This window comes from Anomaloglossus baeobatrachus, chromosome 4, assembly GCF_048569485.1.
Source record: "Anomaloglossus baeobatrachus isolate aAnoBae1 chromosome 4, aAnoBae1.hap1, whole genome shotgun sequence".
Lineage (NCBI taxonomy): Eukaryota > Metazoa > Chordata > Amphibia > Anura > Aromobatidae > Anomaloglossus > Anomaloglossus baeobatrachus.
Genome location: NC_134356.1, coordinates 338160354 through 338172989, shown reverse-complemented (window position 1 = coordinate 338172989; position 12636 = coordinate 338160354). Strand labels below are relative to the sequence as shown.

General features: G+C 45.5%; 1 protein-coding gene across 16 annotated transcripts in view; it reads left to right on the top strand.

Moving 5' to 3' along the window:
• CADPS2 (calcium dependent secretion activator 2) overlaps window positions 1–12636 on the top strand; it is a 914362-nt gene that overhangs the window by 645023 nt on the left and 256703 nt on the right. For all 16 annotated transcript variants that reach the window (XM_075345069.1, XM_075345070.1, XM_075345068.1 and 13 more), the window contains one exon: window positions 4424–4565. In XM_075345069.1, coding sequence (XP_075201184.1) covers window positions 4424–4565 — 142 coding nt within the window. The remainder of the gene's footprint in view (window positions 1–4423; window positions 4566–12636) is intronic.

Genomic DNA, 12636 nt, shown 5'->3' with positions numbered 1-12636 from the left:
TTGCTCGCCTTCCTAACACTTCTTGTTTCAGACAACTCCTGATTTAAAGGGGGTTTCTGCTGATTCTCGGACTCTGTGCTGGTTGGTGTGGGACCTCTAGTCTCACCACCTGCATGATTTAGCAGACTACTAAATGGATGTCTGTATCTAGGGACCTGTTCCCCGTGTGTGCTTCATTGCCAGGAGTCCCCGTACTCAACTGCCTGTCCTTTCTCTTCTGCAGGAGTCTTTCAGGCTGACTGTGTGGCAATGTACTCCCCCGCCAATAGCCACTACACTTGCAGGGTCTGACTAGTGTGTCTGCTCTCCTGCGTCTCCACTTCAGACTGGCTTCCTCCAGCCCCTCTTTCTGACTGCCACTGCAAACTCTAGCTTCCAGCTTATCTACCGCACCACTAGCTGAGATGTGGAGACCACGCCCCCTCCTGGGTCTGCCCAGGTGTCCCCTCTTAGGTGTGTGCGAGACCTGGTTACTATATGTCTGTGCATACACACCCCATTCAGCCTTTGGGATTACCTGAAGGTTCTGACCCAGCATGGGTGCAGTACCCAGTGGCGCCTGACCAGATCAGGGGTGCCACACATACCACAGGTGGTGTCACGACATTCACCTCACTACCCCCATCATCCTTAACCAGCCATCTTCTGTACACCTCGGGGCAACGGAGCTGGGCTTAGGCCGCCTGTGAGAACAACAGTCGACGACCCGGAAATGAGTAGGTTAACCGCCTACCCCGTGGGGCGCTACATTTATGTTCACAAATACCTACAGATAGGAATATAGTATAGTTCTGCTGATAAGCTACAGTGGAATGCAAATATTTGAGTGCTCATCATCAAAATTAATTTTATTGTGAAAAGTTAAGCAAGTTGAAGATGAAATGATCTCTAAAAGGCATAAAGTTAAAGATGACACATTTCCTTTGTATTGTAGGCACACAAAAAATATTTTCATCTTTTACATGTTTAAATTAACAAAAAAGGAAAATGGGCTTATGCAAAAGTTTGGGCACAATGCATACTGAGTATCTACTAACAACCCCTTTGGCAAGTAGCACTGCTTGTAAACTCTTTTTATAGACAGCCAAGATTTTTTCAATTCTTGTTTTCGGGCTCTCCATCCATCCTTCTTTGTCTTCCAGTTCTGTGAGATTCCTGAGTTGTCTTGCATGCACTGATCTTTTGATTTCTTGCCACAGATATTCAATAATGTTCAGATTAGGGGACTGTGAAGGTCATTGTAAAGCCTTCAGATTGTGCTTTTTAGGCTATGTGCGCACGTTGCGTACTAGCCCTGCAGAAATTTCTGCAGCGATCTGAAGAGCACATGTGCGCTTTAGATCGCTGCAGAAATGTCCGTAGTGAGCGCCGATTCCATGCGCTCTGCCTGCAGCTCCTGCCATAGACAGAGCAGGAGCTGCCGTCAAAGCGCAGGAAAGAAGTGACATGTCACTTCTTTTTACGCAGCGCTTCGGCAGTAGCCGAAGCGCTGCGCTCTTAAACGCCACGTGCGCACGGCCCCTGCACAATCTCCATAGACTGTGCAGGGGACGCAGGACGCATGCAGTTACGCTGCGCTACAAAGCGCAGCGTAACTGCATGTATTTACGCAACGTGCGCACATAGCCTTAAGGTTGTGGAACTTGACTTGTGTTTAGGATCATTGTCCATTTATAGAAGCCATCCTCTGTTCAACTTCTGCTTTTTTACAGAAAATTTTCTGTGAGAGCTGCTCATAGATTTGGTAGAGAGGAAATTCAGAAGCCCCACAAACTGCAAAACACATTTAGGAAGATTTAGCAGATTCTGAAGTTGGGGTACATTGTTCTACTGTTCAAAGACACACGCACAAATATGACCTTCATGGAAAAGTCATCAGAAGAAAACCTCTCCTGCATCATCACCATAAAAATCAGCTTCAGAAGTATGCAAAACAACATCTAAACAACCCTGATACATTTTGGAAACAAATCCTGTGCACCGATGAAGTTAAAATAGAACTCTTTGGCCACAATGATCAAAGATGTGTGGAGAACAAAAATAGGTTTTCAGGACAAGGATATAACCCCAACCGTTAAGCATGGCAGTGGATTAATCATGCTTTGGGTTATGTTGCAACCACTGACATGGGGAACATTTTGCGGTTACTGGAAAAACTGGATTCAATTAAATATTAACAAATTCTTAATGCAAACGTAACACCATCTGTAAAAACAACTGAAGTTAAAAAGAGAATGGCTTCTACAAATGGATAATGATCCTAAAGACAAGTCAAAAGGCACAAGCTGAATATTTTATAATGGGCCTCACAGTCCCCTGATGTAAACATCATTGAAAAACTGTGGCTAGACCTCAAAAGAGCAGTGCATGCAAGACTAGCCAGAAATCTCACTGAACTGGAAAACGTTTCCAAGGAAGAATGGATGAAAATCCTTCAAACTTAAATTGAAAGGCTGTCTACAAAATGCATTTACAAGCTGTGATACTTGCCAAAGGGAGTTGCACTAGGTACAAACCATTCAGGGTGGCCAAACTTTTGTATAGGCCTATTTTCCTTTTTTCGTAATTTAAAAATGTAAATGATAAAAAATATATACCGTATTTTTCGGACCATAAGACGCACTTTTTTTCCCCCCAAATGTTGGGGGAAAGTTGGGGGTGCGTCTTATGGTCTGACTATAGGGCTGCGGCCGGGAATGAGGGTGCTGCGGTGGAGCGGGCCATCGGGGGCACGAGCAGGCTGTAGCAGCCTGCCGTGACCACGTGGACCCGCTCATTACATATGCACGCCCATCATCCCGCCCATCTCTCAGCGCTGAAGCCGTCACTGACAGGTGGGCGGGGTGATGGGCGGGGGGTGCGCGCATAATTAACAGCCGGCCATGATCACCCCTGGCAACTACATACTGGAGTGATCATGTGCGGCTGTATTCACTGCCCCCGCGCATCATCATCAGCGAGGGGAGCAGTGAATAAGTAAGGCATACTCACCGGACACTTCCGTGCAGCACCGCAATCTCCTCCAGTCTGCCGGTCAGCTGATCTGTGTAGAAAGCACTGAGCACAGCGATGACGTCATCGCTGTGCGCCGCTAGTCACGCAGGTCAGCTGACCGGCAGACTGGAGGAGATCGCGTGCTGCACGGAAGTGACCGGTGATGGCTCCACGCTGGTAAGCGGTGCTGCTGCCGCCACAGACTGGAGGACGAGTGATGCTGCACGGAAGTGACCGGTGATGGCTCCACACAGGTAAGCAGTGCTGCTGCCGCCACAGACAGGGGGAGGAGCGATGCTACATGGAGCGAGGAAAGGTGAGTATAAACATTTGTTTTTTGTGGGATACAGGATACATGCCATATAGGAGCACGGGGCCATATAGGAGCACGGGGCCATATAGGAGCACGGGGCCATATAGGAGCACGGGGCCATATAGGAGCACGGGGCCATATAGGAGCACGGGGCCATATAGGAGCACGGGGCCATATAGGAGCACGGGGCCATATAGGAGCACGGGGCCATATAGGACCACGGGGCCATATAGGAGCACAGGATATATAGCAGCACGGGGCCATATAGGAGCACGGGGTAATATAGCAGCATGAGGGTATATTGCAGCATGGGGCCATATATCAGGATGGCAGTATATAGCAGGATGGGGGTATATAGCAGGATGAGGGCATATACCAGGATGGGGTACCTTAGCAGAGAATTTGGGGACATTACCCCCATAATAGTGTCAGCAGCAGATCCTCGCCCCATAACAGTGTGTCATGACCACATTTTTTGCTTAAATTTTTTTTCCTATTTTCCTCCTCTAAAACCAGGGTGCGTCTTATAGTCCGAAAAATACGGTATTTTTTTTTTTTTTTGCCTAACATACCAAGGAAATATGTCATCTTTAACTTTATGCCTTTTAGAGCTCATTTCATCTTCAACTTGCTTAACTGTTCACAAAAACAGTAATTTTGATCAGGGGTGCATAATAGAAGCTTAAGTATTCAGGTTATGATCACTCATATAGTGGCAGTTTCTTGTGATCATAACCATGGATACCTAAGCTACTTCCCTGTACATGAGGTAAGCAACATAGTTTATCAGGAACACTATACTACATTCCTAATTTGAGGTATTTGCTAATATTCTTATTATTATACCTACTACATATTGGGGTAGAATCCTATGGCTGGGAATACTCCTTTAACTTTAGTTATACCTTTAGTGTCATCATTGTGATATGCTACTATATTAATTATTCACCTATTTTATATAGTTCTGCCTCAGAAATATTACCACGTCTTGCCTGTTTTCAAATGTAGCATACAGCAGAGAAAAAATATTCTGATAAGCTATGTTTGCATTATATATTTAGTTTGATCACTGATTTCTTACTTCCAAATTTATTATAATTTATTTTTTCCATTAAGGTCTGTTATGCAATGGAAAATTTCACAAGCATGTTCAAGAAAGTTTTGTGCCATTAGTCATCCGTTACATCGACCTCATGGAGTCTTCAATTGCACAGTCCATTCACAAAGGATTCGAGCAAGAAACTTGGCAACCAGTGAAGTAAGTTGTGTGTTTTTTCTACTTTGGTTGAGAATATTTTTCTGATAAAAGCGAATATTGGTAAATATAAATGCTAATATGGGTAAAAAGTTCCTAAAGCTGGGTTTACACACTGCAACATCTCAAACGACATCGCTGTAACGTCACCGGTTTTGTGACGCAATAGCGATGTTGTTTGCGATGTTGCAGTGTGTGAAACTTATCAGCGACCCGGCCCCTGCTGTGAAGTTGTAATCGTTACAAATCGTTCAGGACCATTCCTAGGTCCTTTGTTTCCCGCTGTGCAGCATGAAGTTTCAGTGTGTGAAGACTTTGCAGCGACTTTGTTAGCAACTTCCCTTTCAAAAGGCTGCTTATCAACGTCCCCAACAACCAGCTAGGTCGCTCTGCAGGTCCAGATCGCTGTTGAGTTGTTGGCCAGGTTTGCCTGTTTGACAGCTCACCAGCGACTTAGCAGAGACTAAGGGAGGTCGCTGTTACGTCACAAAACCGGTGACGTTACAGCGATGTCCTTTGCGATGTTGCAGTGTGTAAACCCAGCTTAAGAGTCCTGTATACAAAACAAATATTTATTTTTATAATTCTTAAACATAAAGGGAAAATAATTGCTGTTTAAAGGTGTTGTCTGCTTCCATCAAACTTTTTCCAATAGGCTCAGTTTAGTTTAAAAACAAAAACTGAGCAGGGCAGGGTAAGTAAAGCTCAAATTGGACCTGAAGAGGGTAGCCAAAGATCAGTTAGCTTCTTATTTACACCTAACTGAGCCTATAGGAAAAAATTTGGTAAAGACAGACAATCCCTTAAAGAATGTGCATTCTTTCCGATAACACCTATAGCAATATAAATAACAGCAAGCGAAAATGAGAAAAATGTTTTTTTTTAATTACTGATTTTATGTTAGATATTTTATCAATGTAATGTAAAGTAAAACCGCAAATGCTATAAAAAAAAAACCAAACTACTTATCTATTTAACGTGCCACCTGATGCTATAGACGTTTCTCTGGGCTTTGTTTACAAATGGCAGTCATGTGACCTCAGCTTCTACATGCTGTTCTTTACTGGCTTCATAGTTCAGCGCTCAGAGCCACATCAGGTAGTCAATCACTGGCCAAAAAGTTTGTATGCCTATTGCTTAAAAAAAAAAAAAAAAAAAGTTAGGGGGTGCGTTTTATAATCCAAAAATACGGATTATATACTGCAGGGCCCAGGGGAGGTGGGAGCAGCTCTGGAGCGGTGCTCATATAATATGCACTGCCGCTGTCCATCACCATGGTGCTGAAACCGCACCGCGGTGATGGGTTGCGGGAGCGGCACATATTATATGTGCCTGCGCCCCCCCTTTGATGGCACATGCCCCCCCCCTATGTTAGATATAGCCCCCATGCTGCTGCCCATAGTAAAATAAAAAACGCTATACTTACCTCCTCCAGCGTGTCTCCCTGGTCTCCCTGCTTCCGCTGTGATCAGGCACGCAGAGATGATGTCACTCTGCTGTGCCGATCACATGACCGGCACCGAGAACCAGGGAGAGCAGGAGCTCAGCAGCACGGAGGGAGACACGAGGCAGGACGGCGCTGGAGAAGGTAAGTAAAGAGTTTTTTTATTTTACTATGGGCAGCAGCATGGGGGCCATATCAAACACAGGGGGATGTGTGCCATCCATAGGGGGCCATGGGCAGCACAGGGGGACGTGTGTCATCCTTAGGGGTCCATGGGCAGCACAGGGGGATGTGTGCCATCCATAGGGTGCCATAGGCAGCACAGGTTGACGTGTACCATCCTTAGGGGTCCATGGGCAGCACAGGGGGATGTGTGCCATCCATAGGGGGCCAAAGGCGGCACAGGGGAACGTGTGCTATCCATAGGGGGCCATATCAAACACGGGGATGTGTGCCATTCATAGGGGGCCATATCAAACACGGGGACGTGTGCCATCCATAGGGGGCCATATGAAACACAGGGGGACGTGTGCCATCCATAGGGGGCCATATCAAACATAAGGGGACTTGTGCCAGCCATTGGGGGCCATATAAAACACAAGGGGACGTGTGCCGTTCATAGGGGGCCATGAGCAGCACAGAGGGACGTGTGCCATCCATAGGGGGTCATGGGCAGTACAGGGGGACATGTGCCATCCATAGGGGGCCATAGGCAGCACAGGGGGACGTGTGCCATCCATAGGAGACCTGTGCCAGCTGTAGGAGACATGTGCCATCTATAGGAGGCCTATGCCAGCTGTAGGGGACATGTGCCATCAGTAGGGGACGTGTGCCATTAATGGGGGACATGTGGCATCACTGGGGGACGTGTGCCAGCACAAGGGGGCTATATTCAATTTAAAGGGGCCATATCCAGATTAATCTGTTTTTCCAGGATAATCTTGTATGTGGCTTGATTCATACATCCTTCACAAAGTTTAATCTGCCAAATTCCAGTCTTCCTGAAGCATCCTTAGATAATCACCGGTCCTCCACCAAATTTCACAGTGGGTGTAAGACACACTGGCTTGCACACCTCTCCAGTTCTCCGTCTAACCATTAGACGACCAGGTGTTGGGCAAAGCTGAAGATTAGGTAAAGAAAAGTCAACAAACATCTTTGCGAAGGATATATGAACCAAGCCCACATACAAGTTTATCCTGGAAAAATAGTTGCTTACTTCTGCTCAGACAATGTTACACAACTCTGAGGACTTGTTTTTCCAGCAGGACAATGCGCCATGCCACACAGCTAGGTAGGTCAATCAATGTGTAGATGAAAGACCACCACTCAAAACCCTGACACGACCAGCCCAATCTCCAGACCTGGACCCCATTGAAAGCCTCTGGAATGTAATCAGGAGGAAGATGGATAGTCACAAGCCATCAAACAAAGAAGAACTGCTTACATTTTTGCACCAGGAGTGGCATAAGGTCACCCAAAAGCAGTGTGAAAGACTGGTGGAAAGCATGCCAAGACGCATGAAAGCTGTGATTAAAAATCATGGTTATTCCACAACATAATGATTTCTGAATTCTTCCGGAGTTAAAACATTAGTATTGTTCTTTCTAAATGATTATGAACTTGTTTTCTTTGCATTATTTCAGGTCTGAAAGCAATGCATTTTTTTGTTATTTTGACAATCTTTCATTTTCAGAAAATAAATACAACATTTTTTCCTTGGAAATTTAGAGACATGTTGCCAGTAGTTTACAGAATAAAAGAACAATTTACATTTTACTCAAAATATACCTATAAAGTGAAAAATCTCAAAAACTGAAAATTTGGAAGTTGTGTCTTAATTTTTGCTACAGCTGTATACAGTGGAACCTCGGTTTACAAGTAACTTGGTGTGCGAGTATTTCGCTATACGAGCAAAGCTTGCTGTAAATTTGTAACTCCAAGCCTTGCTGTACGAGCAAATACTCACTACACACATTTCGGTTCCGTACTTTTACAGCGCTCTGAACCGCTCTTGCAGTCCGCACAAACACGCACACACACACATATAGTATGCTCACTTTACCTTCTGTTCCCTTGCCGGCCTCCTGATTCTTGTAGTCCGCAGGTACAGTATGTGTATCCGGTAACCATTGCGACGATGGAGGAACTTCCTCTGTCAGTGCTTCTCAAAGGCAGAGCGCTAACCAATCAAAGGCAAGCGGCTCCTGCCTTTGACATCAACACGCTGGCCAATCAGAGGCAAGTGGCTCCTGCTTATGATGTCTGCTGCTGACGCGCTGACTGGGGAAGCTCCAGCATCGGTCGCGATGGTTACTAGATACACATACCTGCGGACTACAAGAACCAGGAGGACGGCGACTGAAAGGTGGGTAAGGTGAGCATAATATATGTGTGTGTGTTTGTGCATGTGTTGAATGGCACAATAGGGGACCAGGATGGGATATTGCATAAGTTGTGGAACGAATTGTCTGAGCTTGCATTATTTCCTATGGGAAATTTTGCTTTGTTCTATACATTGTTACTATGGGAAATAACTATTATAGCTTTAAACATCTGATTTTTAATGCAATATCTACATAGGTGTATAGAGGACCATTTACAACAACCACTACTCCAGTGTTCTAATGGTACATTGTGTTTGCTAACTGTGTTAGAAGGCTAATGCATGTTTAGAAATCCCTTGAAAATCCTTGTGCAAGTATGTTAGTGTGCCGCCCCGTGCTCGGCAGCAGCTGAGCCGCTCAGATCCAGACCTTCAGTGGGTGGCTCGAGGGTCTCCGGACCCGGGGGTCCTGCGGTCATGTCGATCAAAAGGGGTTTGGTGGTTTGGGGACGTAGGTGAACGGCCGGAGCCGTATTTCAGTTCGTGACGCCAGCCACGGGATGTGGTGAAGGTGGACACCACCGCTGCAGTTATGGGGCACCCGGGGGAGATGTTATGCAGCAAGTTGGTAACCCCTCCGTGGGCAGGGATGGTGGCCCCGGGACCCGTTGGCGGTGTTTAGTGGTGCAGGGAGATGGGCGGCCAGAGGGCGCTAATGTACTCACGATTAGTAAACACACAAGACTCTGGTAAACCAAGGTGATGGTGGTCGGTGCCCGCAGCTGGCTGCAGTCTGGTCCCCCACCCGGTTGGTGGTCTCTGCCTTTCTCCTGCACCTGTTTTGTGATGTTAGACTACTTGCGCTTGCAACTTTAGGAGTCCGCTCCCCGGCTTGTGGTTACCTGAGGAGCCCTTTGCCCGCAGACGCTGGCCCGTGGGATCTCTCTGCCGTGGTGGTGGCTTTCTATCCCCCTCGGTGGGCTGTTGCCTTCAGTGGGGACTTTGGGTGGGACAGGACCTATAGTCCTGGCAGCAATCAGATAATTAGCTAGCCCCCAGTAGCTTCTGGATCTAGCTTCAGGGTCTGAGTACCCTCTTTGTGCTCCGGTTTCCGAGTCTGTTCCCCGGGTCGGTACCGGCGGGCCACTACCCTATCCCGGTCCACCTCGACTGAGCCGTCTTCCCGGCTCCTGCAGACAGAGGTCTCCGTCTGCCTCCTAGCCAAAGGTACCAGGGCTCCTACCCTGGCACCTGTCAGTTAGTTTCAGGCCTGACACACGGGCCTGCTTCCACCTAACATCACCTCCACTAACAGACTCTAGACCAAAACTGAACTTTCCCGCCCCAGGCTGTCTGAGACTCCTTGGTGGGCGTCTTCCAAGAAACTGAAGATTTCCTACAACGATGTGTACTACTCTCTTCAGAGGAGATCACAAACAGGCTCTAACCAGAGTAGAAAGAGAAGTGGGAGGCCCCACTACACAACTGAGCAAGAAGACAAGTACATTAGAATCTCTAGTTTGAGAAATCGACGCCTCATAGGTCCTCAACTTGCAGCTTCATTAAATAGTACCAGACAAACGCCAGTGTCAACATCTACAGTCAAGTGGCGACTGCAAAATGCTGGCATTCAGGGCAGAGTGGCAAAGAAAAAGCCATATCTGAGACTGGCTAATAAAAGGAAAATATTAATATGGGCAAAATAACACAGACATTGGACAGAGGAAGATTGGAAAAAGTGTTATGGACAGATGAATCGAAGTTTGAGGTATTTGGATCACACAGAAGAACATTTGTGAGACGCAGAACAACTGAAAAGATGCTGGAAGAGTGCCTGATGACATCTGTCAAGCATGGTGGAGGTAATGTGATGGTCTGGGGTTGCTTTGGTGCTGGTAAAGTGGGAGATTTGTACAAGGTAAAAGGGATTTTGAATAAGGAAGACTATCACCCCATTTTGCAATGCCATGCCTTACCCTGTGGACAGTGCTTGATTGAAGCCAACTTCATCCTACAACAGGACAATGACCCAAAGCACACCTCTAACTTATGCATGAACTATTTAGGGAAGAAACAGGCAGCTGGTATTCTATCTGTAATGGAGTGACCAGCCCAGTCACCAGATCTCAAGCCTATCTAGCTGTTGTGGGAGCAGCTTGACTGTATGGTACGCAAAAAGTGCCCATCAAACCAATCCAACTTGTGGGAGGAGGTTCTGGAATCATGGGGTGAAATATCTCCAGATTACCTCCGCAAATTAACAGTTAGAATTCCAAAGGTCTGCAAAGCTGGAATTGCTGCGAAGGGAGCATTCTGTGATGAAAGCAAAGTTTAAAGAAGAAAATTATATCAAGTAAAAATCATTATTTCTAACCTAGTCAATGTCTGGACTATATTTTCTATTCATTATGCAACTCATTTGATAAATAAAAGTATGATTTTTCATGGAAAAGACAAAATTGTCTGTGTGATTCCAAACTTGAACTGTAGTGTATGTATATTAAATCTATTTCCAACTTTTCCAAATATAAAATATATTTCTAAAGGTGCTATTGACATGAATTTCTCACCATATGTCGGTAACAACCCATCCAATCCACAAAGGAGAAGGTCAAACTATAGATGTCCATAAATTTATTGCTCTGTAATAATTATAAATGAGACAGGAAAATGGTATTGAACACTTTTAAACTGCGTTCACATGCCTTGAAATCATTCGTTAGAACAGATGCTGCAGAGATCCGTTGGGAAAAAAGTTGTGCAAACAACTTTTTTTGTCCATTGTTGAAAAACTGATGTCTGCCAGCTCTGTTTTTTTTTAACATGAGAGTCTATGGAGAACGGATCTGTCAATGGATTGCTATTTAGGCATCCTTTTTTTGCATTTTTAATGGATCTGTTTTTTTTTTTTTTCTTACAGCATCTATTTCAAATGGAAAATAAATAGCAATCCGTTAACAAATCCATACTCCCATGTTAAAAAAACCCAACGGATTTAGCAGACATCATTTTGACAACGGATCTCTGCAGGATCTATGCTAACGGATGACATGTGAACTCAGCTTTACTGAAATTTTTTTAATATTTTGTATACAAGTCTTTGTTACTGTTGACAGCTTCAAGTATGTAGGTACTAGTTTCATGCTTTGCTCATGTCATTTTGGACCATTCAAGTTAAAGGGAACCTGTCAGCAGAAATTTCGCATTAAACCTAAAAGATTCCCCTTCTGCAGCTCCTGGGCTGCATTCTAGCAAGGTTCCTGTTGTTATTGTGCTCCCTTTGAGACCTAAATAAATACTTTATAAAGTCTTACCTTTTTGTATGCAAATCTTTTTTTATGTACACGGGGGAGGGCTGTCTTGTGTCCGTTAGTCGGCCCCCTGCCGCTTTACGCCGTCCCCCATCGCTCATATCCATACCTGAGGACGCCGCCCAGTGCTCCCAAGGTCTCGCGCATGCCCAGTGCCACTTTCGTGGGAGTGAGCATTGTGGACAGTGTGACCGCTGGTGACGTGATTGCGCAGACGTGATATTATGGGCGGCGCAGTGATTGTCATCAGCAAGTACCCGCCCATAATCTTGTGCCCGCGCTTTTCACTCTGCCTGAAAATCATAGCGCCACCCATAATCTCACGCCTGCGCAATCACGTCACCAGCGGTCACACTGTGCACAGTGCTCACTCCCGCGAGAGTGGCACTGGGCATGTGCGAGACCTTGGGAGCACTGGGCGGCGTCCTTAGGTATTGAAATGAGCGATGGGGGACGGCTTAAAGCGGCAGGAGGGCGACTAACGGACACAAGACAGCCCGCCCCCGTGTACATAAAAAAAGATTTGCATACAAAAAGGTAAGACTTTATAAAGTATTTATTTAGGTCTCAAAGGGGACACAATAGAAACAGGAACCTTGCTAGAATGCAGCCCAGGAGCTGCAGAAGGGGAATCTTTTAGGTTTAATGCGACATTTCTGCTGACAGGTTCCCTTTAAGGGTACCATTATTTCTGTCCAGCCCTTTTTCATTAGTTTTATTTTTTTTTTAAATTCTCTAGAAGCATGGTTGAAAAGCAATGTCTGACTTTAATATGTTCATTTTCATATATTTTTTATTATTACTTTTGTCAGATTCATGTTATTTCTGTGACTATTGTGGGTTTTATGTTCATTAAACGAGGGGTACCAACAATTTTGACCACGTATGTGTATATACCGACTTGAATGACCCAAAAAGGTCATCAGAGCTATCTAGTACCAATGACAGTATGAGGAACTTCCATGTTTTCCCTAGTGGAAAGTGAAGGAAGCC